Source organism: Callorhinchus milii, unplaced genomic scaffold (genome assembly GCF_018977255.1).
Source record: "Callorhinchus milii isolate IMCB2004 unplaced genomic scaffold, IMCB_Cmil_1.0 Scaffold10, whole genome shotgun sequence".
Classification (NCBI taxonomy): Eukaryota; Metazoa; Chordata; class Chondrichthyes; order Chimaeriformes; family Callorhinchidae; genus Callorhinchus; species Callorhinchus milii.
In genome coordinates, this window is record NW_024704751.1 from 8,190,246 (window position 1) to 8,217,711 (window position 27,466).

Here is a 27,466-nt window from a genome sequence, read left to right on the forward strand (position 1 = left end):
ATTTAAGAAACATTATAAAGGGACCCATCTCTCTTAAACTGCAAATGAAAACAAAATGAGTATAGCATAATCCTAATTATTAGCACACCCTGATAGAGAAAAGGGCTCTCTTAATCATCCCAGCAGAAGGTTGGAAAATATCCTCTATACACGCAAACCTACGGCAATCACCACAGATCGCTCCTCTCCCAACACAGGACAATACTAAGCTTGCAGTAGAGTCTGCAGAGTTAAGTGAGTGAATCCCACGGAACCATCTCACATCATCATTCTATTCTAAACAGACCATCTCCCTGGCTGTTACCTATGGCTTTTGCGTATTTTTTTAAATAACAGAAAAAAGTATTTACTCAAGACAATCATCCTCCACTAGGACATCATCGAGGCCCAACCTTCGTGTGTCCACGTTGCAAGGCTCCAGGTTAAGACAACTGAATCACCTCAACTGGGGAGAGGTTGTGGGGTGGGGGGGGGGCGGGGGGGGGGGGAGATTCTGTAGCAATTTGATTTGGGGTAAACTCCAAAAACAGAAGAGGGGGGAAATGGCACTTCTCATTCTTAACAGTGTTGTTGGTTCAGACCAACCCTACACACAATAAGAGCACATGTGATAGCGGTCACTACAGGAATAACCTTCCATAATTTGCCCACAGTGCCATCGTTTCCAGGGAGCCCCCAAACCTCACAGCAACGTGAACACTGGAACCCGTCGCAACTTAAGCGAAGGAATGACTGTCGACAGCGGGAGGACAGAAAAAGGCCGTTCGTCACTAACCGCTTGGAATTTGTGTTTCTTTTTAAACAAAAATAAAAATAAAAACAAAAAAAAACAAAAAGAATGCTCGTGACGTGCTGAATTCTGATCCAGATTAAATTAAGGCACCAGAGGTTTTTTTTTTCAAAAAAAATTCCAAAAATTAAAAAATTAAAATTAAAAATCCCACACAAGTTGTTTGTAGAAAAAGTTCCTTATACAAGTGTTCCGAGGCTGATGTCTGTGTAATAGTGCTTTCTATGGTGTAACATCCTGAAGTTGTTGTAGCTTTTGTGGCAATCAGGCCTGGGCGTTGGCTAGTTTTTGGATCAGAGGAATCTGAAAAAGAAAATCAAAGTGAATAGGGATCATTAATACATTTATTTGTTGATTCGTTAAGGGCAAGGCAGAATTCTTTTCACGGCCTCTGAATTATTTTCTATCCCTCCGCCTTGCCCCTTCCTTCCCCATCTGAAGACCTTCCTCTTCGACCATAGCGTACGGTCACCTGCCCCCTCCCCTCCGGCTCAGAGTTGTGCTCTGTCCGCCACTGTCGAGCGCTCTGGGAAGCTACCCTGCGCGAGGGGCGCTGTGTAAGTGCGAGTTGTTGTTGACTTCATGTGACAGGCCGCTCTGCTCTGGCTCTGGCTCTTGTTCCTTCCCCAAGGCAGGCAGCCAAGTATCGGCTTCATCGACAGAGGCTAAACGGGGAACGGGAAACATTGCGGGAGCTGGTGGGTTTAACCGGATGTTGGGAGTTATTGTAACTACCCCGACATGACGCGTAGAATAAAACTGACCTTTGACAGATCGACTCCGGTGAGAGCGTGGACGGAGGCAGGCATCTCCGCTAGCAAGCGAGTGACCTCCGACGTGATGCGGTTGCTGTCTCCGCCCAGGATAACGATCTCGTCCGTCTTTGCCAGCGGAGCGGCGATCTCAGCGGCAATCTGAGAGGACAACACTGGTCACTTCACAGAAACTTCTTCACACGCAGCACCCTGTCTGTGCTGCTCTACGTAACAGCTATCAATCACATTCCTCCCACTCGCCCACCTTCACCCCACGCACGCACACCCTTTGAATATTTGTAATTTAATTTTCATATCAACATCTTCTTAGTGAGTCAGTGCTTCAACAGAACACATTACGCTTCTTATTAATTGGTGGTGGAGTCAATTCAACCGAAAAAATGCTTGCAGTTTTGTTGCCATCATGAGATCGGCTTCTGCTGGAAAACAATATCTGGGGAGACAGTATATAGTTTGGGGACACATGTCAAGCGACTGCCGGGATGGTAGCAGGCGAACTAGATGGACCTCGGTCTTCCTTCACCAGAAGGTTCTTACATGTTCTTATCTCGAGCAATCGGCCCAGAGCGATGGGACGGGTCATATTTGGGTGCCCTGTTGGCATCATTCTCAGTGTGAATGCCATGATGGGCGTAAGCCCTTCCCACACCTCTTCGGGTTACCTTTGGAAGAGCGTCCAACACGAGGGCCGTCTTGGCCGCGCTGCCATACTGTTCGTACGCTGCCGCCTTCAGTCTCATTTTCTCCGCCTCAGCCTTGCCGATAGCTTCGATGGAAGAGGCTTCGGCCGCACCGATCTTGCGGATCTTTTCAGCCTCAGCCTGGGCGATCAGCACCTGCTTGACTCTGCAAGCACAGCAACGGCAACATCAGCTTCAGAGAGAGCCAGAGAGGAACAGGACCGGGTGATACCCAAACCCAGGGCTATCAGTTGTAAACAAACCCGTCCAAAATACAGGTTAAAATAGTAAAAATTAATTGTAACAATAATAATAATCCTTGCATTTGATCTTGTCCACATAATACAGTCAATTCACTTTACAGTATATTCTGTGAAGCGCTTTGAGATGTACTGAAGATGTGATAAGGCGCTGTATCAAATGGAAGGATTATTATTATTACTACTATTAGTGCCTTATCACTTTTCAGGTATATGGGTGTACGCCTAATCATTTTTTTTACATGAGAGTCAAAGAGCTTTAATAACCGGGTCAGAGAATCCTCGGTACTAGCGACTGGACCTTCCTCACTGCACCCTGACATCAATTATCACAGTGCGGTCAAGTCAAAGCCACCCAATTTAAATATTTATTCATCCTTTAAATATCTCCTTACACCCAGGCCTCTGTGATTGGTACTGTTGACGGCTAGGTGGCACTAGGCAGACACTCCAGTGACTTTTCCCCCACCCACTCTCACCCGCTACATGCGGGTCCGGCTGAGTTCTGGAACTCACTCAGTGACTCCCAGTAACATAGGAAGGAACAGGAGGTAATTCAGCCCATCAAGCCAGTTCCAGTTCATTAGATCTTTGAACCCCAACTTGCAACCTTTTTTTTTTGCCATATCCCTTAAATCACCACCTCAGGAAAGCTTTCCTCATAAAAATGATAATCCTTGCATTTTTTTTGCATTTCCATATTTGAGAGAGTGGGCACCTTATCACATCAAGATAACTGAAAGCGCTTCACAGGATATACTGTAAAGTGCAGTAACTGCGTATTTTGTGGTGGTGGTGGGGGGGGGGGGGAGCAGCATCCAGTTGGGCACAGCGGTGTCTCACAAACAGCCATGGAGCGCGTGATTAATCTTTATTTGGGGGAATTGTTGGCCATGACAGTGGGAGAGACAAACTCCCTTCTCTTTTCGAACAGCACCATGGGATCTTTAATGTCCGTCTGAACAGGCAGTCGGGACCTCGGTTTAACATCTCATCCAAAGGACGAATATCACATTGTTTTGTTGTCATTGTATGACAAGTATCGGAGATAGCAGCTGAGGGGAGATTTGATTAATAATAATAATAATCCTTGCATTTGATTTAGCACCTTATCATGTGGTTTAGACGTCTCAAAGCGCTTCACAGCATATACTGTAAAGTGGAGTGACTGTACACTTTGTACACGAAACACAGCATCCAATAACGCATAGAGACATCCCACAAAGTTGTGGGTTCATTGACCAAATTGTTATTATTATTACTGATAATATGATTTTGGGGGGGATCAGGGACATTAGGAAGCCATACAAACTTTTGTCCTTCTGCAATTTGTTGCATCCTGAAGGCTTCAGCCTCTGCTGGCCTCCTCACTGTTGCTATCAGCTCCTTGTCAGTACGAATGATCTCCTTGGCCTCAATGTCAATCTGCTTCTTACGCTGAACCACCTCGATCTCCACCTCCTCCTGACGGATTTTCTGCTGCTCCTTGGCTCCCTGTAGCTCGTAAGCCAACTGAGACTCGGCTTTCTACTCACAGCCAGGAGGAATCAGAAAAAAGCCAAAATTACAGCCTGTCAACACTGGGAAGCATAGACTGGAGAAAGACTACTTGGTCCATATTCCAACAGTTATACAAACAAATCATCGGCACAGTCACCACCCGCTATCCCCACTCTATCTCATACCTAATGCCGCATAAAACCTTTGTCACCTCCTTCCTTGATTTCTCAAATACTAAATATTAAATAAAGGCACTATTCAAACTTAAATCGTATTGTATTTAGGACCATTCAGTGCCTTTGAACATTCTCCCAAAAGGCGCTATCCAAATGCAATTTTGTATTGTATTCATAACTCATGAAGAGAGGTTGCTGCCCGGTTTATTGCGGGTGCCAGTGAGAACAGAACACCTACCTTGGTGTTTACTTCTTGGGTGAAGGAAGCTTTTTGCATCTCAAACGCTCTCTTTGAGTCAGCCATCATGGTGTCAGCCCTGTATTTAATATCCATGGCTTCCTTCTTACATTCAGATTCCTGTAAGAGCGGGGATGGGGGGGGGGCGGGAAGAGAAAAAGAATCAGAGTTTAACTTAAATAGGGTATTAAATATATTATGGCCTAGACGTATTCTCCAAAGCAATCATACTCCCGTATCTGGTCCGCTGCTGAACCTCACTCCAATCTCAGTCAGGGCAATGTGAAAGTCTCAAATCGTACTCCCAGAGAGACGCGCTCTGGAGTGATTCAGTCTAAAAAAAGAACGGTTACCCGAATTCCTGCATCCCTCTCGGCCTCTGCCACGCCGATCTCCGCATCTCTCTGCACCACTGCCGTCTGAGACTTGCCCAGCGAGCTCAGGTACTCCACCTTATCGTAAACATCCTACAACACAAAGGGCAACCGTGAGAGAAGGAACACACCAAACCACTGCTCGACGCCATTATTAACCCAGAGAGAAACCTTTAACCAGAACTGGCGTAAATGGTTCCGATGCTGGAGGTGAGTTGGAAAACCCGTAGTAAAACTAAAGTAAACCAGCGAACGTTCAAGCCACAAACATAATCTTCCCAATTCCCCTGACATTGTACTTCATAGGCACATTAGTTAATTGGGCAGAGAAATGGCAAATGAAATTTAATGCGGACAGATGTGACGCTATACATTTTGGGAGGAAGAATAAGGAGAACAATATGTTTTGATTATTTTTCCCCGTGAGAACATGAGGGGAAACGAGATATGAAGCTCAAAAACAGAGTTGAAGGATCCCTATACGGAAATATAAAAAGGCCCTTTAACAGTGCACTCTTCTCAGATTCTAGCGATGGGGATCAGGCTACAGAGACCTGCGAGATAACATGACGCTGACACCTAGTGACCCTGTTTTCGTTTTAAAAAAGATGTTGAAAGAGTATTGTTCTGGGCAGAGTGCCATGAATACACACCACACTCCGTGACTTGAAGTGGGATGAACTTTCAGGAAGAAATCCTGGGATGTGTTCCAATGTTTTTTTTAAATATATCGGAAAAGTTGCAATTAATTCTAACCAAAAAAAATCTCCGCTTCAGGTTGTGTTTTGTTTCCGTCAGTCACGAGGTGGGACACACCCCGCTTACCTAACTAATACCAGATAGTAATACGACACTGTGCGCAATTGGCTGCTGCGTTTCGCTCACAAAATACACAGTCAATTCACGTTACAGTATATTCTGAAGGGCTTTGAGACGCCTCGAAGATGTGATAAGGCGCTGTATGAAATGCAAGGATTATTATTGAGGTAAATCTACATCTCCTTACTTGTGCACTGAACTACCCCCGGCTGCTGTGCAGGGCAAGGCACATAGTTTGTGATAGATCATCCACCCAGAAACGTAGCTTAAACCACAATTTCAAGGAGTGATCCGCGGCAGAAACTACAAGCTGCGGTTTAAAAACTCAACAAAAGCACCTCCCTCATTCAGCTAAGTTTATCTTTCTCCTTCAGAGCAGCTGGGACCCTCTTCCTCGACCGCCACCTGCGGTCACCGTCCTACCCTACTCTCCCACCCCTCCCGATCCCAACACCCCCCATCTCGGGGCCAAATCCCTGACTGTCCAGCACCTTGGGACATCCTCCCGACGTGAAAGGCGCTGTGCAAATGCAATTTGTTGTTGTGTTGATGCCTAAATGCAGAGCATTTCCTGGTCAAGAGAGAGGAAACAGCAACTCTGCTATCAGATTTACACCAACCTGATTGTATGGAAGCGTGGGAATGTAATCCAGCCTCTCACTAATTGACATTTCCTGCTTGCAGCACTTCCTATTGCTTTCTCCCCGCCAAACTGTACATCACAAAGGCATTTGCAGTGCAGACATACACCACCAAGACATCTCCTCGGTCGGATCCACCATACTGTACCGCGGGGAGGAAGTGACCCAGATTCTTTGCTACGTGGTTAGTGTGAAGCATGAGATTTACGCCGACCCTGGTGACCAAGGAAACTGTTGCTGACGGGAACCGAAGCTGGGCTGACGTAATTATCCATTCTTTAGAAAAGAGCTAAGACCCGCGGATAACAGCTACTTGAAGATTATTCCTCTCTCAGGAACACTTGACTGTTGAAAATTAGAAGATCAGCCATGATTAAATGGCGGGGCAGGCTTGAAGGCCGAATGGCCTGCTCCTGCATGTTATGTTATGATTCACGTGGCACCCCTCGTGCAGAGCAGCGTCCCCGCGCGCTTGACAGTAGCAGAGCACGACGCCGTCACATACGTGGGTTTACCTTGATGGTGAAGCTGAGGATCTCGATGCCCATTCGGCCCACGTCGGGGGATGCCACCTCACGTACCAGCTGAGCAAACTGATCCCGGTCCTGATAAATGGCTTCAACGGTCAGTGTTCCTGAGAGAGGAATGAAAGCTGATGTCAATACAGACCAACCTCGGGCATCGAGTCTGAAAGTTATACGGCATCTATCCACCTCAGTGCCGGGAATTTGAATGGATCCAGCATCCACAGCCTTTTGGGAGGAAGTGGGAGAGAGTTTCAGATTTTCACTACCCTTTGGTTTTAACTTTACCTGCAAACTAAACTGCTTCCTTCTATTAGTACAAGTTCCCAGGCAGGTTGGTACTGTTCCAGTTTCAGCGGCGAGAGAAAGCCAATGCCGTGGTTACTGTGGAAGAAGGCGCATCTGTTGAGCAGTGAAATGTTATGGGATGGGGGGGGGGGGAGGTGCGGAGGATTTGATACTCCCTGCAGAGCATCTAAGCACATTGGCAGTTTCAGTGCTTCCTTCCTTTTCGTTCCACTTCGGACATTGCTTTTGGGGTTATGAATTTTTTTTAAAATTTATATTTATGTCGCCCACAGCATATAGTCAATTTACTTTGCAGTATATTCTGTGAAGCTCTTCGAGATGTCTCGACGACATGATATATCAGGCGCTATATCAATTGCAAGGATTATTCTTATTCTTATGAAGGGTTAATTGCCTTCATCGCCTTGTCGAAATTCTCTTTTCACAGGATGATCTGTGCCTCGCACTGACCCTGTGTTTTATTTGAGACAGCGAGAAGGGTGGTATAGTGATGAAATCACCTTTGTAAGTCGCAAACTTTAAGCACACACAGTGTGAGTGCACAGGGAAAGGCCTGTGTACGAGATAAGGGAGCTTCACGTCTAAACTTTTCTGTAGTGTGTGTCCAACCAGACAGCTACAATCTTCTACAACATAACCCAGCCAGTGACCGAAATCTTTCAGAACACGTGACCGCTGGCATTCCACCTACATCCGTTAGCTTAACTGACTTCAATTTGATAAACGAAGAGAATTAGAAGTTACACAGCCTACTCCAGCTGTGGCCAGCTGGGGCTTTCCTGTAACAGTGTTTTGCAACGCGGTGAACATACACAAGACTGGAAGCAGAAAATAAAATCAGCAGGGACAAGAAAAGAACACACAATTATCAAGGAAAAAAAAACCAAATGATTTTTTTCCCCCTCTATTTAGCTATGGACTACAGAGGACAAAGCAGAGGATTAGCTTGTGAAGAGACCAGAGTTCCACCACAACTCATTCAGTGAACTTGCTATCAGTGTATCTGTCAGTGTAACATGGAAAGTTGGGCAAAGGTACTCTGAGCACCATCACATTGCGTCCGGGGCACAAAGCAACATCAACACTCAGTGCTCCTCCTAAGAGGAGGGATCAAAGCCTTGTGCCGATCTGCAGTGATGCGCTGAGTTACTGATTGTCTGCCGTGTTGGAAAGTACTGAGTCCACTCAAAAGGTTTCCCCACAGAGGCAGGAGTGGGCGGTAAACAAAGCAGGAAACTCTCAACGGCACTGAATTGAAGCAAGTCACTGCTCCCAAACAACAACAACAACTTGCATGCGGTGTAGCGCCCCTCACGCAGGCGAGCCTCCCAGAGCGCTTGATGTGGTGCAAGGCACAAGAGGATTGACGATGGGATTGGAGGGGAGCAGAACATGGGTGTTAGAAAGGCACTCCAAGGCCTCGATGAGTATCGGGAGAGGACCGTGAAGAAGAGAAGACCACCTTTACCTAAGATAGCTCGGAGATGCCCTTCCAGGGTCTGCAGCACCACACTTTTGGTTTCCATGACACTTTTCCCCAGGAACTGTTCACACGCCACTGCGAGCAGCTCTTTGTCAGTCATCACTTTCACCTGCGCACGTTAAGCACAACTTGAGTCGACAGCAAAACAAAGGAATTAACAGCTCGACACCTTTATTACGAACAGGCGATATCAAGCCGCCTGGATTTAAAATAAGCAGCTAGACATTCACGGCGCTTCATTAATAGGAGTGGGTAAGAAAGCTTACTAAGCTGAGGCTAGCTATGCATTTGTGAGCTGAAGAGAAGCAGATATTAATCGCTGTACTACACATGGAAGCAGGTGATCGCAGTGAATAAAGCAAAGCACTTTTTGTTACAAGAACATAGCAGAAGCAACAAAACAGTATGTCATTCTGCAACCCCTTAACCTGGCTTAATTTTAGACTCAAAGGATCCAAACTCAATTTTTTTTTTTTTTTTTGCATCTCATCGCAATGGTGGAGACTCGCAGGTTTCCGCAGGTTAAGTTGTTGTAAGATAGAGGCAAAACAGAACACAACCTTGAACTCTTTAAAAATAATAATTGATGACAGTAGATTTGAAATTGGCAATCCGCTTGTCTGAAGAGGTCTCCTGAGATGAGGGATTCCCTCTTTGCATGCATTTATATCAAAACACCAACGCTTACACGAAAAATAGGTCAAATGGCCAAATACGGCACATGGCTTTCACCCTCGTGGTCAAGCTGATATGAATGCATTCCCCCAAACTGGGCAGTTGTGTGGACACTTAAACTAGTGAGTGAAAAACTCAGCCAGAAGGTTACTTTGCTGCTGATGGGAGTATGCAGAACATTCACTGCTGCTGATGGGTGCACAATAGCGGTGAGAGAGGATCAGAAGGCAACAGCAACTGATTAGGAGGTTTTCACTTTCTCAGTAGAGTGCATCAATAACCAATACTGGCAGAGAACGGTGGACAGGCATTACCGACAGATTTCGATTGAAACGTTAGAAAAGTTTAACCTTCCTGTCCTCATTGTTCCCTCAACTCCTCGGGCACAGTTAAAGCTCCTCACTAGCTGCCACTAATTGTTTCCTTCACCGAGTTTAATATGGGGGAGGATATGGGTTGCAGAGTTCTGCATAGTCTGGAGGGTGGGAGCTGGAAAAGTTGAGTCTGGAGGTGACAGAGACGAGGCTAAGGTTTGGGCTGGGGTTTGAGAGAGCTGGTGGTAGAGGCGACCGATATTGTACATATCTAGGTCAGTCCACCGACGTGTAAGTTTGCGTACAATTTACTTATGGCAGGAAGTAATTCCATTCAAATTGTAAAGACACTGCTCTTAGGTCAACATTAACCTCTTCCTGTTGGAAACAGAAACAGGCCATTACGGATTCAAACCGATTGTTTAAGAGATGTTTGTACGGGTGGAGAGGAGGGGAGGGGTAGAAAGAATTCTAGACGACACGCAGCACCAACCTGAGTTGATGGCAGTGGATTAAGTTAATTCTGACGCTTTAACACACCTCTGCATTGGAGACGCTGCTTTAATTCAGTCCCTTTATAATTAAATGGGAAGGTTGGAAAAGTCGAAGCTCTCCCGCAATCGATGCCAGTTAAATCAGCCAGAGATCTCTGTCCAGCACTTACCAAGATTTCAGCCTTTTCCTGTTCTACTCGTGTTCAAAAATATATACATTTATGCGGCATTTGAGTGGAGTGCGGCAACAGCGGTTGCGAAGAATGGGTATGGATTGGAAGCTCTCACAGGAGACCCTTTACCGAATCTCTCCATAGACAAGAGAATCTCTGGTTGCCATACTAACTCCTGAAATAGTTGTGCCTTGGGGGGTGGGGAAGGAGAAAACGGCGCAATGTGGGCTGTGAAAGTTTACTTTCTTCTTTGAAGCCTTCCACCTAGTTCTTAAGATAATGGACACTGGTTTGCTCCCATTGTACCACCATAAAATCTGAGACCCATCCTTTTAACTGCTGTTTGACAACAAGTGAGTCAAGAGTTCAACAATCTTTAGAAGCCAATATATTTTGGATGAATAAACCTGGGGTGGTGCCAGTCAAAAGTCACAACAAAATGTTGCTTATTCATTAACTTTTCAAACACAGTGAAATTACTGCAATGCAATTCAGGTACAGGTTAGAGAGGACAAACACCTTTGGTAACAATAACAGCTATATTCTTAATTTAAAGGGTGACATCCAGTGTAGGGAGAGGTATAAGAATTTTAGTCAATTCACTTTACAGTATTTTGTGTGAAGCGCTTTGAGACTTCTCAACGATGTGATAAGGCGCTATAAGGCAAGGATTGATATTATTATACCCTTTCCAATTTAATTCATTTAACTGACTGTTCATGGAACGTTGCTGGTGATCAGATTATATAGGCTGTGTTTGCCTATAACATTCACTTTAATTTCTAATCAGGTTTAAACTGTAAAGCTTTTTGAGGCTTTATTATACAAAAAATGTATATTATTATAAAGCTTCCACCTGGTTTAAAAGTCTCGTGTAAATTTTATGAAATGCATTCTACAAATCAAATTACATTATATCTACTGAAAAGCGCTTTATCCACTGGTGTCATTACTTCCTCAAAGAGTGCACCATCTTTGTAAATGATGCACATCCCAATCTTAATTGAAGCCTTGAATAAAAGGTGAAATCCTGACATTCCACGGATCATCCCATTAATTAGACACTAAATCTTAAACCCTTAGCTAATATTAGGCCATTAATGGTTTTAACATGAAATTGAAAATGTGAGAGAATTTTGCCTCCTCTTTTCCAAATGACTGACCAGCAGCTGTAATCTTTGAGATGGTTTTTGATTGCTCCAGATTAAATAATATACATTTGGTAACATTTATTGATTTGTTTTTTTTAAAAAAAAGTTACTCCGGGATCATTAAATGCCGACGAGTCAATTTTGCACAGGTCATGGGGTGTATTTCACTTCAAGTGAAGTATACAATTTGTCATACACACAAACTTTCATCAACGTAGTCCAATGAATAAAAAAATAAAAACATTAATGGCCTAATATTAGCTAAGGGTTTAAAATTTAGTGTCTAATTAATGGGATGATCTGTAGAATGTCAGGAATTTACCTTTTATTCATTTTTATTCATTGATAATATTTATTATAATACTGATAATAATCCCTCAAAAAAAGAACAATAATAAATTGGTCATTTCAATCCACGACTGTTTGTAGGACGCTGCTGTGCGCAATTGGCTGCTTCATTTCATCCACAAATATACAGTCAATTCACTTTACAGTCTATTCTGTGAAGCACTTTGAGACGTCGAGAAGACGTGAAAAGTGCTGTATCAAATGCAAGGATTATTATGCTTATTATTATCATTAATGAGATGAACTCTTTTCAGCGATTGTGTTTCAAGCAAACGTGTAACACAGCTCTTGCATGCGTCAGCTTCAATCTCATTACAAATCAAATGGGTTCAGATTTAAAGTCCCACTCAGGACTAAAGCCTTCTTTATGACCCAACTGTGCAGCGCCTTGGGACGTCCTCCTGACGTGAAAGGCGCTTTATAAATGGAATCTTGTTGTTGTTGTTGTTCTTAACACTCCCCACAATCAAAATTTGGAGTACCTTTTCCATACCCTCCCCCCCACTTAAGATTTTGGACATCCAGAGAAAATAAAACAGAATCACTGGGTTTTTAATGGTCATAAATGGGGACAAGAAAGCTGGCCTGCTTTACTGTGAAGCTTTTCAACATGCGGCATGAGAATGTGTATCTGAGGCTTCATTGTGCCATGAGTGCAGTTAGCAAGATAGTAAATTCAGCGTGGAGGATGGGGAAGAGGTCACAGCACAACTTTAATAGCAGTCACTGCAAATTCTTCAAAGCCAACATTTCAGTACAGACTCCTGACGGCCACAAACTTTACCAAAAACTGAGGTGGAGCGAGGAAACACAAATAGACGCTTTGACCATTATAAACCTTTTAAGAGTAAAGTATGTGTAACCAAGAACTCAATTGGAAAGCTGATACAGCATGGCACAGTGTGTTTGGACACAAGCTTGATCATCCACTCGGTCGAGTTTTTGATCTCAGTCAGGTTTCAAAGAGCAGAGCTCAAGAGTGTCCCTGCTTGTAAGGGGTAAGGGGGAAACCAAAGTCATCTCTGGGCTGCTCTCATGTGTCTCTTGGTGTCCATCACACATCTGCACAACCAGCAGGTTATGTCTGCCTTCTTGCAGGTATTATGGTCCGGGAGACCAGACGGGAGAAAAATTATTGAATAAATACCTTCTTATTAAAAAGATGCAATTATAATAGCAAAGTTAAGATCGGTCCAATACAATAAAGAATGCATATTAAGGATGTCACGATGGGAGTTTTAAATTTTACAGTAGAACCCTGTTCAGAGTTACTTACACGGACGGACGGACGGATGGGGGGGGGGAGAGGGGGAGGAGAAAGGAAATTAAATCTATTGCCCAAATTCATTTAGCAAGCTTAAACACTGTTACAGCATGGAAACAGACCTTTCCGTCCAACTAGTCCATGCTGGAAAGATTCTCACCACGGACACATGCGGAAACCCATCGGCATGCTTAAGTGTATCCAAACCAAACAGAGTTCCATGCATACTGCCTAAACATGGAAATTTCTGTATATTAGTACGGAAAGTACTTTCTCCCTCAAGGGATGATTCCTGCTTACCCAATTCTGGAGAGTAATAAACACAGATTGGCAAGAACTTGGGGACCTCAGAGTGTACTTTGGGGTAACTGCTGGAGTTTAACCATCTAATGCAGGGCACTGTCTGTTGGAGCTTTGGCTTGCAGGGTTAACAGGAGCTGAGGGGGAGGATTCCCTGCCTCAGAGATTGGTCTCAGTGCTGCTGATGAGCCAGTGCTGGCTGGTCTGTCATCAGCAGTGTCCTGGAGTACTGCAGACCTGCCTGGCTCAGGAACCTGACTAAAAGACAGCCACATAGTAAATATCTGAGCATAATTTTCCATCATTCTCTCTATCTAAAACCCAAATTCATTACCGGTTCTTTCATTGTTACATCTCAGACTGCTCCCTTCCTCCCTCCCTCAAATGTTGCTCTGCCAGGAATTTCAGATTATGTAGGTTTGCCTCAAGGCGCTGGCTGTGGTGTTCCTACGGTAAAAAAAACACAATCTAGGTTCACGCACGCACAATCTAGGTTCTCTCACGCATATTTATAATCAACTAGCTCCAGATCTAGTGAATTTACGGAGATAAAAAAAAATCATGATGGAACAGGGTTCTATTGCGTTACAATGGTCAAAATGCCATGATAGGACCTGGCCAGCAAATATATACTGTCCTCAAGTCTGAAAGCTGGTTGGATTTGCTGGGGTTTGTCTGGTGAATCATGACCTTATGCTTTACGTTCAATGTGGAAAGAGGGAGTCAAGGCACAGTTTAGATTGAGGTATTGCGTTACGCTGATATCATGACATCCCCAGTGCAGGTACATGGAAATACTTAATACAAGACAACTGTAAATTTAAATGTTGTAGCATATTCAGACCCGATGCACACATGCAGCTGCATCCTGAAGAGATTAGTATCAGTGGTGGGTCGAATGCATCCCAGACTTCGCACATTAATCTCCAGAAAATGGATTAACAGTGTTATTTAACAGATCAGTGCATGAATAGCCAGCAATGACCGTCTTGGGATGCTTGCGATTGTCCACCCTGGGGTTAAATATCCAGTGCCATTTAAACAGCTTTGTGGCGGAGATGAGAAGAAATGGCAGAATTATTCAATTGTTGCTGAAAGTTCATGAGGGTCCAAAGCAAACTCACCACTAACATTCAGGGGTGGAAAATCCCACTACTTTTTTTTTTTTGTTTGATATAAAAGGAAGTATCTGTTTGAATTCTACAGAAACCTGTGGATGAGATTGTAGTTTCAAGTGCCTGTCTGCTGCCAGTCGGGAGAGCTTGCAGCTCAAGATCCTTCAGTGGGAGAGACAGGCTACAATGATATTGAGTGGCCTTCTAACACGAATGACTGAAGACCTGAGGGCTTTGTGACCAAATCAGGTCCTGCCCTTTTTCCGACACATTTTCCACCCTTGAACATTGGTCAAGAACCATAAAAATCACACAAGTCTCTTAAAAGTAACCTCCTACTGTTTTGTTAACTTTAGCTCGATCTAGGAACAAGCAAAAGCGTTAGTAAGTTTTTAATGCCTTTTGACAGACTCAGGCTGCAAAGAGTTTTCTTTTCTTTTAAAATCAGATTTCTGGTTTGGTGGGGTTATTTACCTGAGCGACCCCTGTGACAGTTAGAGCTACCCCCTCTGCGGTCTCTACATCCTCACACTTGGGCTGAAGCGTCATAATCTCAAGGGATATCCTGTGAAAAATGTAAAACACTCGCAAATTCCAGGTCAGATGACAGGCCTCGAGCCCCACTTTCGAGTTCAATCAATTCGTTCCCTTCGCCTCTCAACCTTTTGGCCCTCACTGCACCCCCAGTCAGAGGTACTGTACAGCGCTCCAAAAAAAAGCACAGCCGACCTCGCAATGAGTATTACTTTTAGAATAAAAAGGAATCGTTGCTGGATGGTCTATCCAGCTGTCTTCAAATAGTTCGAGCTCTTGCGATGAAGTTGCTACAAGAACCAGTTAAAGACATTAAATACAGCATTTCTCTGGATCTTTTCACAATCAAGTTAGGTTCATATCACCAGATAGGGAACATCTGGAGGAACCACTGCAATTTTTTAAAGTTACATATTGCTATCGTATTAATGAGTATGTTTCTTTTGTATTTTTTTTTTAAATTTGATCACACTTGGGTTTGGGACCGTCCGTTTATCTGAATTCTTGACCCCCGGCAATTTGGGACTATTCATTAATGACATTATTGCAGCAGGTTCCTTTGATTTAAAGTTAATCAATCTCCTCTTTCTCTCCCTCTCTTAATTTAATTTTGTTCCGGCTCTGCTTCCTTTCTGTACAATACCCACAAGGGCTACAGGTTGTGCCATTGGGCAGTGAGGTTGGGAAGGTTGTGTTGCAGTGGAGGTCAACTTTCAGATGCTGCTTGGGAGGGGTACTGGGAAAGAAAGAAAGACAAAAAGACACAGAACAAGGTTAAGAGCCAGTTACCTGTGCAACCCCTGTCACATACACGGGGACACCCTCAATGGTTTCTATATCCTCACACTGACAGACGACGGTCATGATCTCCAGAGGTAGTCTATGCAGCAGGAGGAGTGGGGAAGGAGGTGGGACAGTACATATTCAGAGCAATTATCAGAACACAGCACGAGATATTCAATTCCCAGACATTAAGGCAATTAAGCAAATCAAATATTTTTCTGTAGGAAGGCCTGGCTGCTTCGAGGCGTCTTAACCCTTTGAGAACTGCAATTGTATTTTCGTTTTGCACCGCAACACGAGTGTGTTTTTCCTGTACTGGAAAAGGAAGAATTGTTCCACTTTTCTAAGCCTATATATATATATATTATATATATATAACACACACACACACAGTTTGTGAAAACTTCTACATGCAATTCTCTAATTCCAGTACAGTGTGATGAGAGATGAGGGGGGAGGAAACTGTGGTTAATACATTCCTTGTTACCATCTCGATGCCTGAGCAGAAATCTCCTGAAATTTTTGCCCTCATTATAAAAAACACACACCGGAAACAGGAAAGTTGCTCAGCACTCAAAGGGTTAACCGTCTGCCAGGCACTGACTTAGTTTGGATTGTGTCACTGACGGGAACATGACACGACTGGCTCCAGTTTCTGATGTATCTGTAGTGTCCCGATTGCACACTGGAGGAAGGGGGCTGGTTGCTTGGGATTTGAAACCGACGGGCCAATTACAGTGCCGCAGAACACACTGGCACAGTGACAGCATTCAACGTGAAGTAATGTGAAGCCTTCGCAGCTTTTAGACAAATCAACTGTGAAAAATACACTTTGTTTGCGGGCATCGCAAAAACATTCCGCTCCCACTGGAGATCTCTCGCCGCAAATCCTCTGTAATCTGGCTCCACAATCAGCTTCCACAAAACTGTGCTGCGTTCGAGCCAACGCCTGGATCTCAGCTTGGCTCGCAGGCAGACAAATAACTCTTGTTGTACAGATTAGCGAATGAGTGGCAGTTTACAGTAACCCTTTTGACTCAAGAACATACCCCCAAAAACCCTCAAAGTAATCCATAAACAAACAGAGGGTACTTTTGCATCCACTGTTTCAGCTTTTTTTGCTTTCTGCAGAACTATAAGGTGCTTTTGAAAAAGCATTTCATTGTTCAGGGTGAATTTGGTCATTATTAATTGGGGGAGAGGGGGGGGAGAAGAGAAGAGGAGAGGAAGGCAGGGGAGGAGAGGGTGGGGGGGGGGGGGTTCTGCCTCGCTGGTCAAGATCAGGAATTTCACCTCCTAAGAAAATGCAGGCCACAGCCATTTAAACTGTGGGCAGCACATTAGCGCATCAGTGCACCAACCACTGCACTTCTCATTTTCTTTATTGCATTACCGGGGGAGGAAGTGCTTCTAATGTGCCAATTGTACATTACGAGATTGCAGGGAGCGGTAGTGGGTCTTTGCTGGCAACGTAAAGCGAATTTGTCAGTCACGAGTGCTCCTGCCTCCTTCCTGGAATCAGATCTCCCGGGGGCTTGCCAGCAGTTGGAATGCACTTGCGGAAAGATTTCACAGTGATTTTGCTCTTGCACAAACCCTCAGCCTGAGAATTAATTAGCTGGTATGAGAAACCAGCGACCAATTGAAGCATTGAGCCTACAAAGACTGGTTTTGCAAGGTATTGCAGCAGTTTGTTGATCCCCTGCAGCTACAGATCAAACATCTTGATTTCCCCACCTCCAGTGCAGTAACACTCATTCCCTGAGCCCAGGCAAGGGAATGGAACAAACAAGACTCGTGTGAAAAATCCATTGCTTTTACAAACATTTCATGACAAAAAGAACTGTACGGGGACTGGAGCTCCTAATAGTTTCCAATGGCAACAGAAACTGGTACTGCAAAGATCCGTACGCTTGATCCTCTTCCCTTACAGCGGACTACTGCGGGTAAAATGACTCACATTCATTACTCAAAACATGCAGGCTTTGCACGGTGAGAAATAATGCTCTTGGCAATGGGTTGAGCAGAAGGAGTTGCAACAAAATCTAAGCACAGGAGCCTAACTTGTCTTCATCTTCGTGTTAACAGACATTGTGAAAGTGGTTGCAATGAATTGTTGAATCATACATTGAGGCAATGACATCGTAGAAGATGTTTCCGGTCAGCACTGTCAATGAGAGGGAAGAAATCCAATTTGCGTGGAAACCGTGAAACTTTCAAGTTGAGTGCATGGATTTACAGGCCACCATGGGTTTGGCAACTGGGGCTCTTGTTGGTGGAAACCCAGCAGTTAAGAACTGGAGAGGTGAGTTTGCAATCAGTCCACAGTGCTTTCATCACCTCCAGGCTCGACTATGCCCTGCTTGTTGGCCGTCCCAACTCCTCCCTCCACAGACTGTAGATAATCCAGAACTCTGCAGCCCGTGTCCTCTCCTGCACCAAACTCCGTGACTCCATCTCCCCCATTCTCGCCCGACTCCATTGGCTCCCTATCCTTCAGAGGATCCAGTTCAAGATCCTGGTCCTCACCTACAAAGCCCTCCGTGGCCTCGCCCCACCCTACCTCTGCGACTCCTAAGCCCCTACCAACCCGTCCGTTCCCTTCGCTCAGCCGGCTCCGGGCTGCTCCATGTCCCCCGACCCACCCACCCCATGTCCCCCGACCCAGTGTACATGCTGTACACTGTCCAGCGCCTTGGGACGTGCTCTCGACTTGAAAGGTGCTATACAAATGTAATCTTCTTGTTGTTGTTTTGGAGCTATTGTGCAAGAGAGAAATGGCTACGCAAGAAGCCCAAAGCGATGATGAAATGTTTAAACGTATCCACTACCTTTCTTTTCACTTTCAATCATTCCCCCCACCCATTCAGCTGTGAGTAACAGCCACAAGCACGCCAGGGTGAGAGACTGCAACAGGCGAGGAGGAGGTTGGATAAGAAATAATGTTTTTGGTACGAAAGGAAGTTTCAAGAGTACAACAGGCATCAGGCAGTATTACAATTAATCTGCTCAAGTTGGAAATGTGCACTTCAGGGAGTTCCTGTCAGAAAGCATAGCTGAAGAGTCCTCTGCATATACTTAATACAGAATAACAAGGATGTGGGAGGTTAGATACCTAAAGTAATTGATCAGTTCAGATGAGAGCAAAAAAAACAATTTAAAGATCAAAAGTTGTACAGTCACTTAAACCCTAAGGTTGTTAAAATCTTTAAACTCAATCTGTGCTTTGTGTCATTTTACAATAAGCTAATTGCACCAACGTCCAATTATTAGAAACCTTTGTGGAGCATTCCCAAGCTTTACATCTCCGCATTGGGGATGATGGGAGGCGGTAGATTACAGAGAAGTTCCATAAACGCCAAACCATATTGAGCCATGTTGCTCTAGAGCTTCACAAGACGTCACGTTGGTTTAGGTTAGCGTCCTGCATTGCGGAAAAAGTCTCTGAATACAACACATGTACGAGAGTTCTTCAAAGCCAATCTGTACTGAAGGATGGGGAAAATGGGAAGTGAGCTGAGAGACTGTTCAAACCGCTTTGATATAGGGCCCTTACAGCCTTGGGAGAGAAGAGGTTGCATTGTATTCGTTTGGAATGAATTCGAACTCGAGGCCTCTCAGCCACATCCCGGTCGATCCATCGACGCAGGATACAACAGGAAACTAGCGATCAGGACTACACCACGTTGAACCGTTTAAGTCCCTCCCCAGCATGGGGATTGTGACGCGCCCACTGTCAATGCCATTTCTCCTCTTCCTCACCTCCCAAGCCGTAACTGTCCTTTAGCAAAACAGCCATCAACAATCCCAGGAGAAAAGCAGCAGAGGAGACAGTCAGAGCTGTGAGCAAGTTGGGTAAATCTACAAACATTGTATAAAAGCGATGGGATATTGCTGATGCCGAGAGAAAGAAGCGAAGGAAAAGGTTATCTGTGAACCAGCCTGCTCTAGCGCTACAACTTTTTTTTTTTCGGATGCAAGCATCCATAGAATGACTCGTGACATCCTCTGTAGAGAGACTGTAACTCTAGCTGTCAAATGACGCAATACGCTAACACGGAGCATAAAAAGCATTAAAAAAGAATAACCTTTTCGCTGCCGACTGCTCCCGTTGTAGGGATGGGAAACCTTGATCCCGATGCGAGATTGGGTATTGCTTGTGAGGAATGCAAATGCAAACAGAGGGAAATGGGAAGGTCGGATTTGTTAGAAGTGTGAGCTGAGCCACGTCATAAAAGTGACTTTTTTTTTTAAAAGTATTAAAAAGTGCGTTCAGGGAGTTTCGCGCAAGGAAAAGGATCGACATTACCCTTCCGTTTGGCGAACATGGATTTTTTTTCACTTTGACCACGTCATCTTGGATTCACAACCACTGTGACGAGGCTGATGACTGAGCAGCTCCCACAGTCCACACAAACAGTGCTTTAGCCACCACTTTATTACCACAGATTTAAGTTATTATGGCACAATATAATCTACACAAGGCAAACGGTAAACATTGTCATAGTTATACAATTCCATTCATCAAGTACAGCGAATGACAATCCTCGCACTTCGTCACAACGTCTCAAAGTGCTTCATAGGATTTACTGTAAAGTGGAGTGACTGTGTATTTTGTAGGGAAAAATGGCAACTAATTTGAGCCCAGCAATGTCCCACCAACAGCCATGAAGTGAGTGACCAATTTTCTCTGGGGGAAGGCAAGCCAGGATCCTTCATTGTGCAGTTAGAATGGGATCTGCAATTAGAAACCTGCGTGGAAACATTTTCCACTCTTGGTAGCTTGTACGGTGAGTGCACACTTAAATGATTGTGAGACGCTTGCCATTCTGGAGATTGTTTTTTTTTAAAAAAAAGAGTATTTGCTGCAGTTTCAAAGATACGGGAACCAAATCATAAATGTTTGTAATACAGGAACGCAATGCAAATGGAGCAAAAACAAATAGAAAACCTGTTAATGCTCAAACAAAATGGCGCGCAGCAGGTGTCAGATAAAACTTCATGGCTGTAGATAAGAACATTACTGTACAGCAATAACCCTTTGAGGACTACAGAAGCATTGCATCCATCAACAAAAGACAAATTAATTGAACGTGCGGAGCTTATCCAGCGATCGTATTTTATCCCAAGAAAAATAAAAGCACGTTTTGGTGGAATGTGATTTGTGACTGCCGGAACCGTAGGAACACACGTCTCTGATTGCTTCTAACAGTCGAAACAACCATACCAGAAGAAAGCAGTCCAACCATTCTTCTTCCTCCTTGCCCCCGCACAACAAGAAGTGTCCTGGTAACAGCTCACATCTCTGATTTGAATATGATCCTTCTACGTTGGAAGGAATTGAGCAATGGAGTAATGGTGTGAGTGTGAGTAAAGATTATGGGATTGATTCATGGCCAGGTATGTTCAATGGCTAATCAACAAACCTGATGAGTCAGTAATTGGTACCACTACCCCAATTGTGCAGCTAACTGAAACTGAGAACCAGAGTATTATTGTATTCCTCAGACTCAGACAATCAGACAAGCAAAATCCTCGTGGACTGGGCAAAAAGTCAGGTTTTGTTTGCTATGTGTCTGAGTCACACAGCGTAAATGGAACCCATAGTGTGACAAACATTAGTACATATTGCACTGAGAGAAACATGTGGGATATTGGGCTCAACTCCAGTGTTCCCTCAGGTGCCCCATTTTTAAAATCACACCCGACAACCTTTTTTTCCCCCCGACCGTGCCTACGGTCCCCTCCCTTCTCCCCCTGGCTTACCATTAGGGCTCCTGCATGAAGGGCGCTATATACATTTTGTTGTTTTTGTTGCTTGCCAGTTTTTTCGAGGATTAACATTTCAGGTGATTCATTTTATAACAATAACCGTTTAAATCCAGCAGGTGCTATTTGCAGTGAATGCAACTGCGATTCTGTGTAAAACTGTAATCAATTTGCACCTTCAAACGGAGCTGTAAATCTTTGTATAACCGCTGCCACAAAATTAACAGATAAATATGACAGTCAAATGAACCTGCAAATTTTGAGGCGGACATAACCGGAAAGCCACAGGAATTTAGGTTTAAGCTGCTTTGAGGTCTTTTTTTAATTAAATGATTCTTATACAAGAGTTGCCATTGAACTTCCTAATTTTACACATTCAAGGACACATCACAGGGTGTAAGGAAAGCAACCTGCTCAAAAATAATTCTTTATCTCAACATATTCAAAATGTTCACACGCCAGAGACCATTCTGGTCTGAGGGCCTTGACTGAGTTACTTTGAACCTTAATTGGTTTGAGCGCTTGAGAATGCTAACAATTTCCAGCAGTGCTGCCAAGTCATTCACAGCGACTGAAATAAAGGCATCAAGCAATCAAAATTTCATCCGTTTTTCCCCAAACATGACCCATTGTGTTGAGGGCATTGAGCTACGAGGGTCGGACTTGACCCGACATTCTTTTGCCAATCATGTAATCTAGCAGCGAGCTCAGCTCCACAGGAGTCCCTTTTCGAGTCCCCAAAAGATAAACTGATTCGATGGTGTTAACAGAACACAAAATGCTGCAGATGCTGGAAGTCTGAAAATAAAAACAGAAGCCGCTGGGAACGCTCAGCAGGTCAGGCAGCGTCTATGGAGAAAGGAAAGTGAGTCAACATTTCGGGTTCTGACGAAGGGTGGTGGACCCGAAACATTGACTCCCTTTCCTTTCTCCATAGATGCTGCCTGACCTGCTGAGTGTTCCCAGCGACTTCTGTTTTTGTTGACGGTTTAAGACTTGCTCAACTGGCAAACGACACTCATCTCTGGGTCAGAAAGTTGTGTGTTCAAGACGTGCAATCAGCTGATCACATAGTCCAGACTGACAGACCAGTGCAGCCCCACAATGCTACTGAAAAAGATATTTCTCAGGGTGTCCACACCAACAATCTTCCAGATAAATTGGTCATTCATCTCATTGCCGTGTGTGGGATCTTGCTGTGTATAAACTCCCATGTTTGCATACAAATACAGTCACTTCACTTGAAAGGAGTTACTTGTGCAGCATTTTTCTTACATAACAGGCGCTATGTCAAACACAATTATTTGGAAAACCGAGTAAAGTAACATCTTAGTGAAAACGAGTAAAAAAAAAACGATTTGGGGGGGGGAGGAAAGAAAGGATTAAACCTTTTACAAAGATATGGGGAAGAAAAGAAGCAAATGAATATTACAAATGTTAAATAAGTTCTACATTCTTCAATTAATTGCATTATAACATCCAGAATCACAAATCTCTCTCCTCTCAGCTCACATACAGTTTCCAGCATATTTTTTACTCTTAGGACAAATGTTCGCGGCAGATGGTTTGAAATGAACAGTGCCATCAGTGCTGAGCAACTCAACATCTGCAAGGCACTCAACAAGCCCATCACAAAATCAATCGTCGAAACAGCGTGCAAAGGAAATGAAGAGCAGACCTCATTTGCCATGTGAAGAGATGTCGAATGCAACGTGATCAAAGGTAAAGTTCTGAAACAATCAAGACGGCGACACCAGAGCTTTGTCTCAGGCACCTGTCAAATTATATTCTCGCCAAATACAGCAAGTGAAAACATCCGCAATTTAGCATTCAGCGGCTAAAAAATTCTCAAGTTATCCAATTCACGCTCTCATCATCTCCTCCCACCCACCCAAACCTCCCATTGCTTTGAACGTTTAAACTGGACTGGAACAAAGTGCAGTGTTAAAGTCGCTAAAGCAACACGTTTGACTTCAGTAGTTCTGCTATATTTTATGTTTTAAAGATTCCAATTTCCACCGAGCCAATATATTTCTGCAAATCATGTCAGTCTCGGTCAATTAGACCCTGGAATTGCACCAACGTTGTCGACGACCGTTATCGTCATGCTTCACACAAACTGACCACCAGGCAAAAACGTAGGACTGAGAATTTTTGAGATGCTGACTGAACTGCGAATTATAGAAACAATTAAAGTACCGTGCCTTCTGCTGGACGCTTCCAGCTGAGACTGTTGGGATCAAGGGGGGAGGAGAGGAACGTGAAAAGACTTTTGTTTTATCTTTTGTTTTCAATGGGGCAAAATCAATATGACAAAGTATTCCCCACTGCCTCATGAGTTAAAAGAAATTTTGATAAGGGCATCAGGTTAATTCAAATCAGGGGTGGGAGAAATAATTCTACAGAACCATGGAAATTGACAGCACTGAAGAAGGCCATCTGAACCATCATGTCTATGCTGCCTCTTTTAAGAGCGATCCTTTCAGTTTTATTTACCTGCCTTTTCCCCAAACCCCAGCAGTTTATTCCTTTTTCCCCTCATGCCCAATGTAGCTGAAACCCTCGGCCATGCTTTCGTCACCTCCCGTCACAACTGTTCCAACGCCCTCTCACCAGTCTCCCCAGCTCCACTTTCCACAACATCCAATTAATTGAGAGCTCCGTCTCCCATATACTGGCCTGCTGTAAACTCCGTACACTCATCTACCAGGCTCCACTAGCTCCCCATCACAGAATGGATCAACATCAAGATTCTCACATTCATCTATAAATCACTTCACTCTCTGGCACATCCCTATCTTTCCAACCCGCCTTCTCCCCACTCCACTACCTGCCGCCTCCGCTCGGCTGGCTCAGGCCTCCTGCACATCCCTCGTCCCCTTCGCTCCACCATCAACAGCCGTACTTTCAGCTTCAATGCCCTGAAACTATGGAACTCTCTCCCTCTATCCCTCCGCCTTGCCCCCTTTCCCCTTTTTTTCAGATCATACCTGAAGACCTTCCTCTTCGACACGTCACCTCCACTCTGTACATGAAAAAGAATCCTAAAGTCTCCATTGGCTTGTTTGCTAACTATCTTAAACTGACGCTCCCCAGTCACTGACTCACCGACCAGTGGAAAACATTTCTCCTGAATGACAACCAAAATCCCTCATAATTTTGAAGACCTCTCTCAGGTTACCTCTCAATCTTCGTTGTTCCAACGGAAAAAGAATCCATCCCTGGTTTCATCCTAGTAAATCTCACTCTGCATCCCCTCTATTGCCTTAATGTCTTTCCTAAATTGGGTGGCCATAACTGGACAGAACAATCTAACTGAGGTCCAACTTACAATTTAGCATTACCTCTTTTGCTTTTATATTCCATGGAACTGAAATTGTAGTAGAATTTCATAGCAGCCTCTTCAGATTAACAAAAAGAGCTGATTTAAAATGAAACAATATGCTATTCAGCTTAATACATAAACGCTAAGTGCTGCGTGTCTATTGCCTTGTACACCAAGAAGCAGTGACCCACAGATACTTGGAAGCTCTCCATAAGGGGAGGGAAAGAGGAAAACTCAGTCAATTTCCTGGCAACAATTTAGTGGTGGTTGTGGGGGGGGGGGGGGGGGCTCATGTGGTAATAGAAGGGAAACTTTCATTTGATGGAGCTCAGCATCAGATGCTTTCAGAGAATGATTTTCAGAGAATGAGAGTGACTAAACATCTCAATGTCTCACAGCGAGAAGAATTTTCTACAAGCTAGAGATCGATCCTTTTGTAGTCTTAGCGGATAGCTGACACAACAGAAGGTTCACAACACACACCATAAACACTCATTTTGAAACGTGCACAAAGAGGAATTCAGAAAACCCTCAGACTGAGTTGAAATGTGTAAATATGCTGGGAAACTTGCACCCCAGATTCTCCCCGTCTCAAAACGTTTGGCTTCAACAATTAGAAAAATACCTTGAATTTGTGCTGACTTGATATAATGAACCAAGGTCTGATCTACTAGTTCAGTTGCAGGTTTAAGACCCCTTGAAATAATTCCCTTTTTTTTTGGTAAGCCAGGTGTCTGACACATGTGGAAAACCCATTACTGAGCTTAAGAGTATCCAAACTGGAGGGTTCCTTCCACATATGTACTCTATCTACACATGGAATATTCCCTGTGTCTAAAATGGAATAGGCACTCTCTCCGCTGGTTGGATGCACTCTGCTTACATAATTCTGGAGCGTATTGGATGCAAATTGGTGAATACCAAAGCTTTGGGAACCCCAAAGAGTGTTGGGGGTAACTGCTGGAGTTCAATCAACTTAAACCACTGTCTGGCAAGTTTCCCAAAGAGGGTTGAGCCAGGTCAGCTTCAAGGAAATTTTGTTTTCGTCCTGGCTTTGACTGGATTAAGGTTTTTTTNAAACTATAATCACAAAGAATCTTAACAAAATCAACATAGCTTCTTAATCATTACAATGCTGATGATAATGGTCAGACTATTTCACATCGACACTGCTTTCTGACCAATCGATAGAATAACTGATAAAACAGCCCATTTCTAAATCACATGGTGATGAGTTAAACATTCATTGGATTCCAGTGATCCCATTCCTTGCTAATAACCATATGAATAGTATATGTGTGCATTTTGTTTCATCTAAAGGTAACAAACTCAAATATTTAATAACACAAATCTGAGAAATGTTTAAGACCAGGCATTTTGTAGGCCTCAAAATTATTATTATATCCTACTTTCATGTGAAAGGACCACTAGACATTTCCAGCCCAACACATGTTTTTTAAACCAAGTCCAAAAACACAGAGACAATGCAGTTTATTGGCATTTGTTTAATCCAGTATTCACACAAAGTGGTGGAAATAAGTTGCAGCTGATTATAAATCAAATCCTTTCTGGAGGAACTAATCATCATGTACCGTGCTTTCAAGATTTACACTTATAGCCAAAAAAGGTCACTGGAAAGACCATCTGATTCCAAATGTATTGCTTTGCAGAATTTTACACAGCTTAAGTTTTGTCTTCCCCCTCTACCTGCTGACTCAGAGCAGTGGTGTGCACTTTGTGTGAAGGATTAGACAGGTCTGCCCACTTATGAAGCTTAAGTGTGGAAGGAAATAATTGCACTCAATTGCAATTTAAAAAAAGAAGAACTTGAATCCGATGTTCCATCAAACACTGGATCAGCACAGCGCACACACACAATCATAAACACGTGAATTTCTGTGGTTACCCGAGTTTTGCGAGTCGTTGTTTTATATCCAACGGCAATAACTGGTATTTCTTAAGACGTCAATTACACATTATTCAAAATGGCTGAAGAAGACATTTAGAAAGTGGAGTTATTTATAAGATATCTCACCTCTGTGTCTGCGAGACACACCACCAGGCCCATGCCCAACCACCAATTAGGTACTGCTTGTCATCTGAACCACAGCATCCACCTGAAGCAGAGAGAAAGTAGGTTAACCTCAAATGGCGAGTTTTATTTGAAACAATTACAGAATAAGTGCTTGACAGATCAGTGGTGGCCAACGATATACATTTTCTTGATTGAATATTTCTCGATTGATCCCTTAATTGCTGTAAAGTATAGTGACTGTACGTTTAGGCAACCACGGGAGGCCAATCTGCGCACAACACGATCGCACACTGATGAAGTGAATTCATCTGCAGGATTGCTGACTAGGACACCAAGAGAAACTCCCTTCTCTTTCCAAAGGGTGTCACGGAAACCTTCCAACATCCGCCTGAACGGACAGACAGGACCGCAAGTTAACGGCTCTCGTTTGTCGTTTTCTAAACAAGATTCACAATTTATATCCCTTCAGCGCTGGAGGACGGTTTAGGCCCAGCAGGTAAATGTACAGTCTCTCTGTACGGTAATTAGAAGCTTAATCTGCAGACCTTTTTTTTTCAGCCAGCGCAGCGATAGCGAAGCAGAACACCAAAGTCCTGCCGCACTCACTCCATCATCT

General features: G+C 43.9%; 1 protein-coding gene across 3 annotated transcripts; it reads right to left on the minus strand.

Annotated features, from left to right (window-relative positions):
• Positions 1-499: 499 nt before the first annotated feature.
• On the minus strand, positions 500-26,930 carry flot2a (flotillin 2a). Of its 3 annotated transcripts, none has more exons than XM_007896539.2 (10): positions 26,851-26,930; positions 14,879-14,969; positions 8,556-8,679; positions 6,770-6,888; positions 4,774-4,887; positions 4,421-4,540; positions 3,819-4,033; positions 2,229-2,412; positions 1,555-1,704; positions 500-1,093 (listed from the first exon to the last, which is right to left on the minus strand). In XM_007896539.2, exons 2-10 carry the CDS (start codon positions 14,951-14,953, stop codon positions 1,055-1,057), a joined length of 1,140 nt encoding a protein of 379 aa, XP_007894730.2. In that variant the 5' UTR covers positions 14,954-14,969; positions 26,851-26,930; the 3' UTR covers positions 500-1,054. The 3 variants fall into 3 exon arrangements, with proteins under 3 accessions (XP_007894730.2, XP_042194341.1, XP_042194340.1); XM_042338407.1 differs by lacking the exon at positions 14,879-14,969 and adding an exon at positions 15,728-15,818; XM_042338406.1 differs by lacking the exon at positions 26,851-26,930 and adding an exon at positions 13,624-13,736 and having other exon boundaries at positions 14,879-14,922.
• Positions 26,931-27,466: the final 536 nt, after the last annotated feature.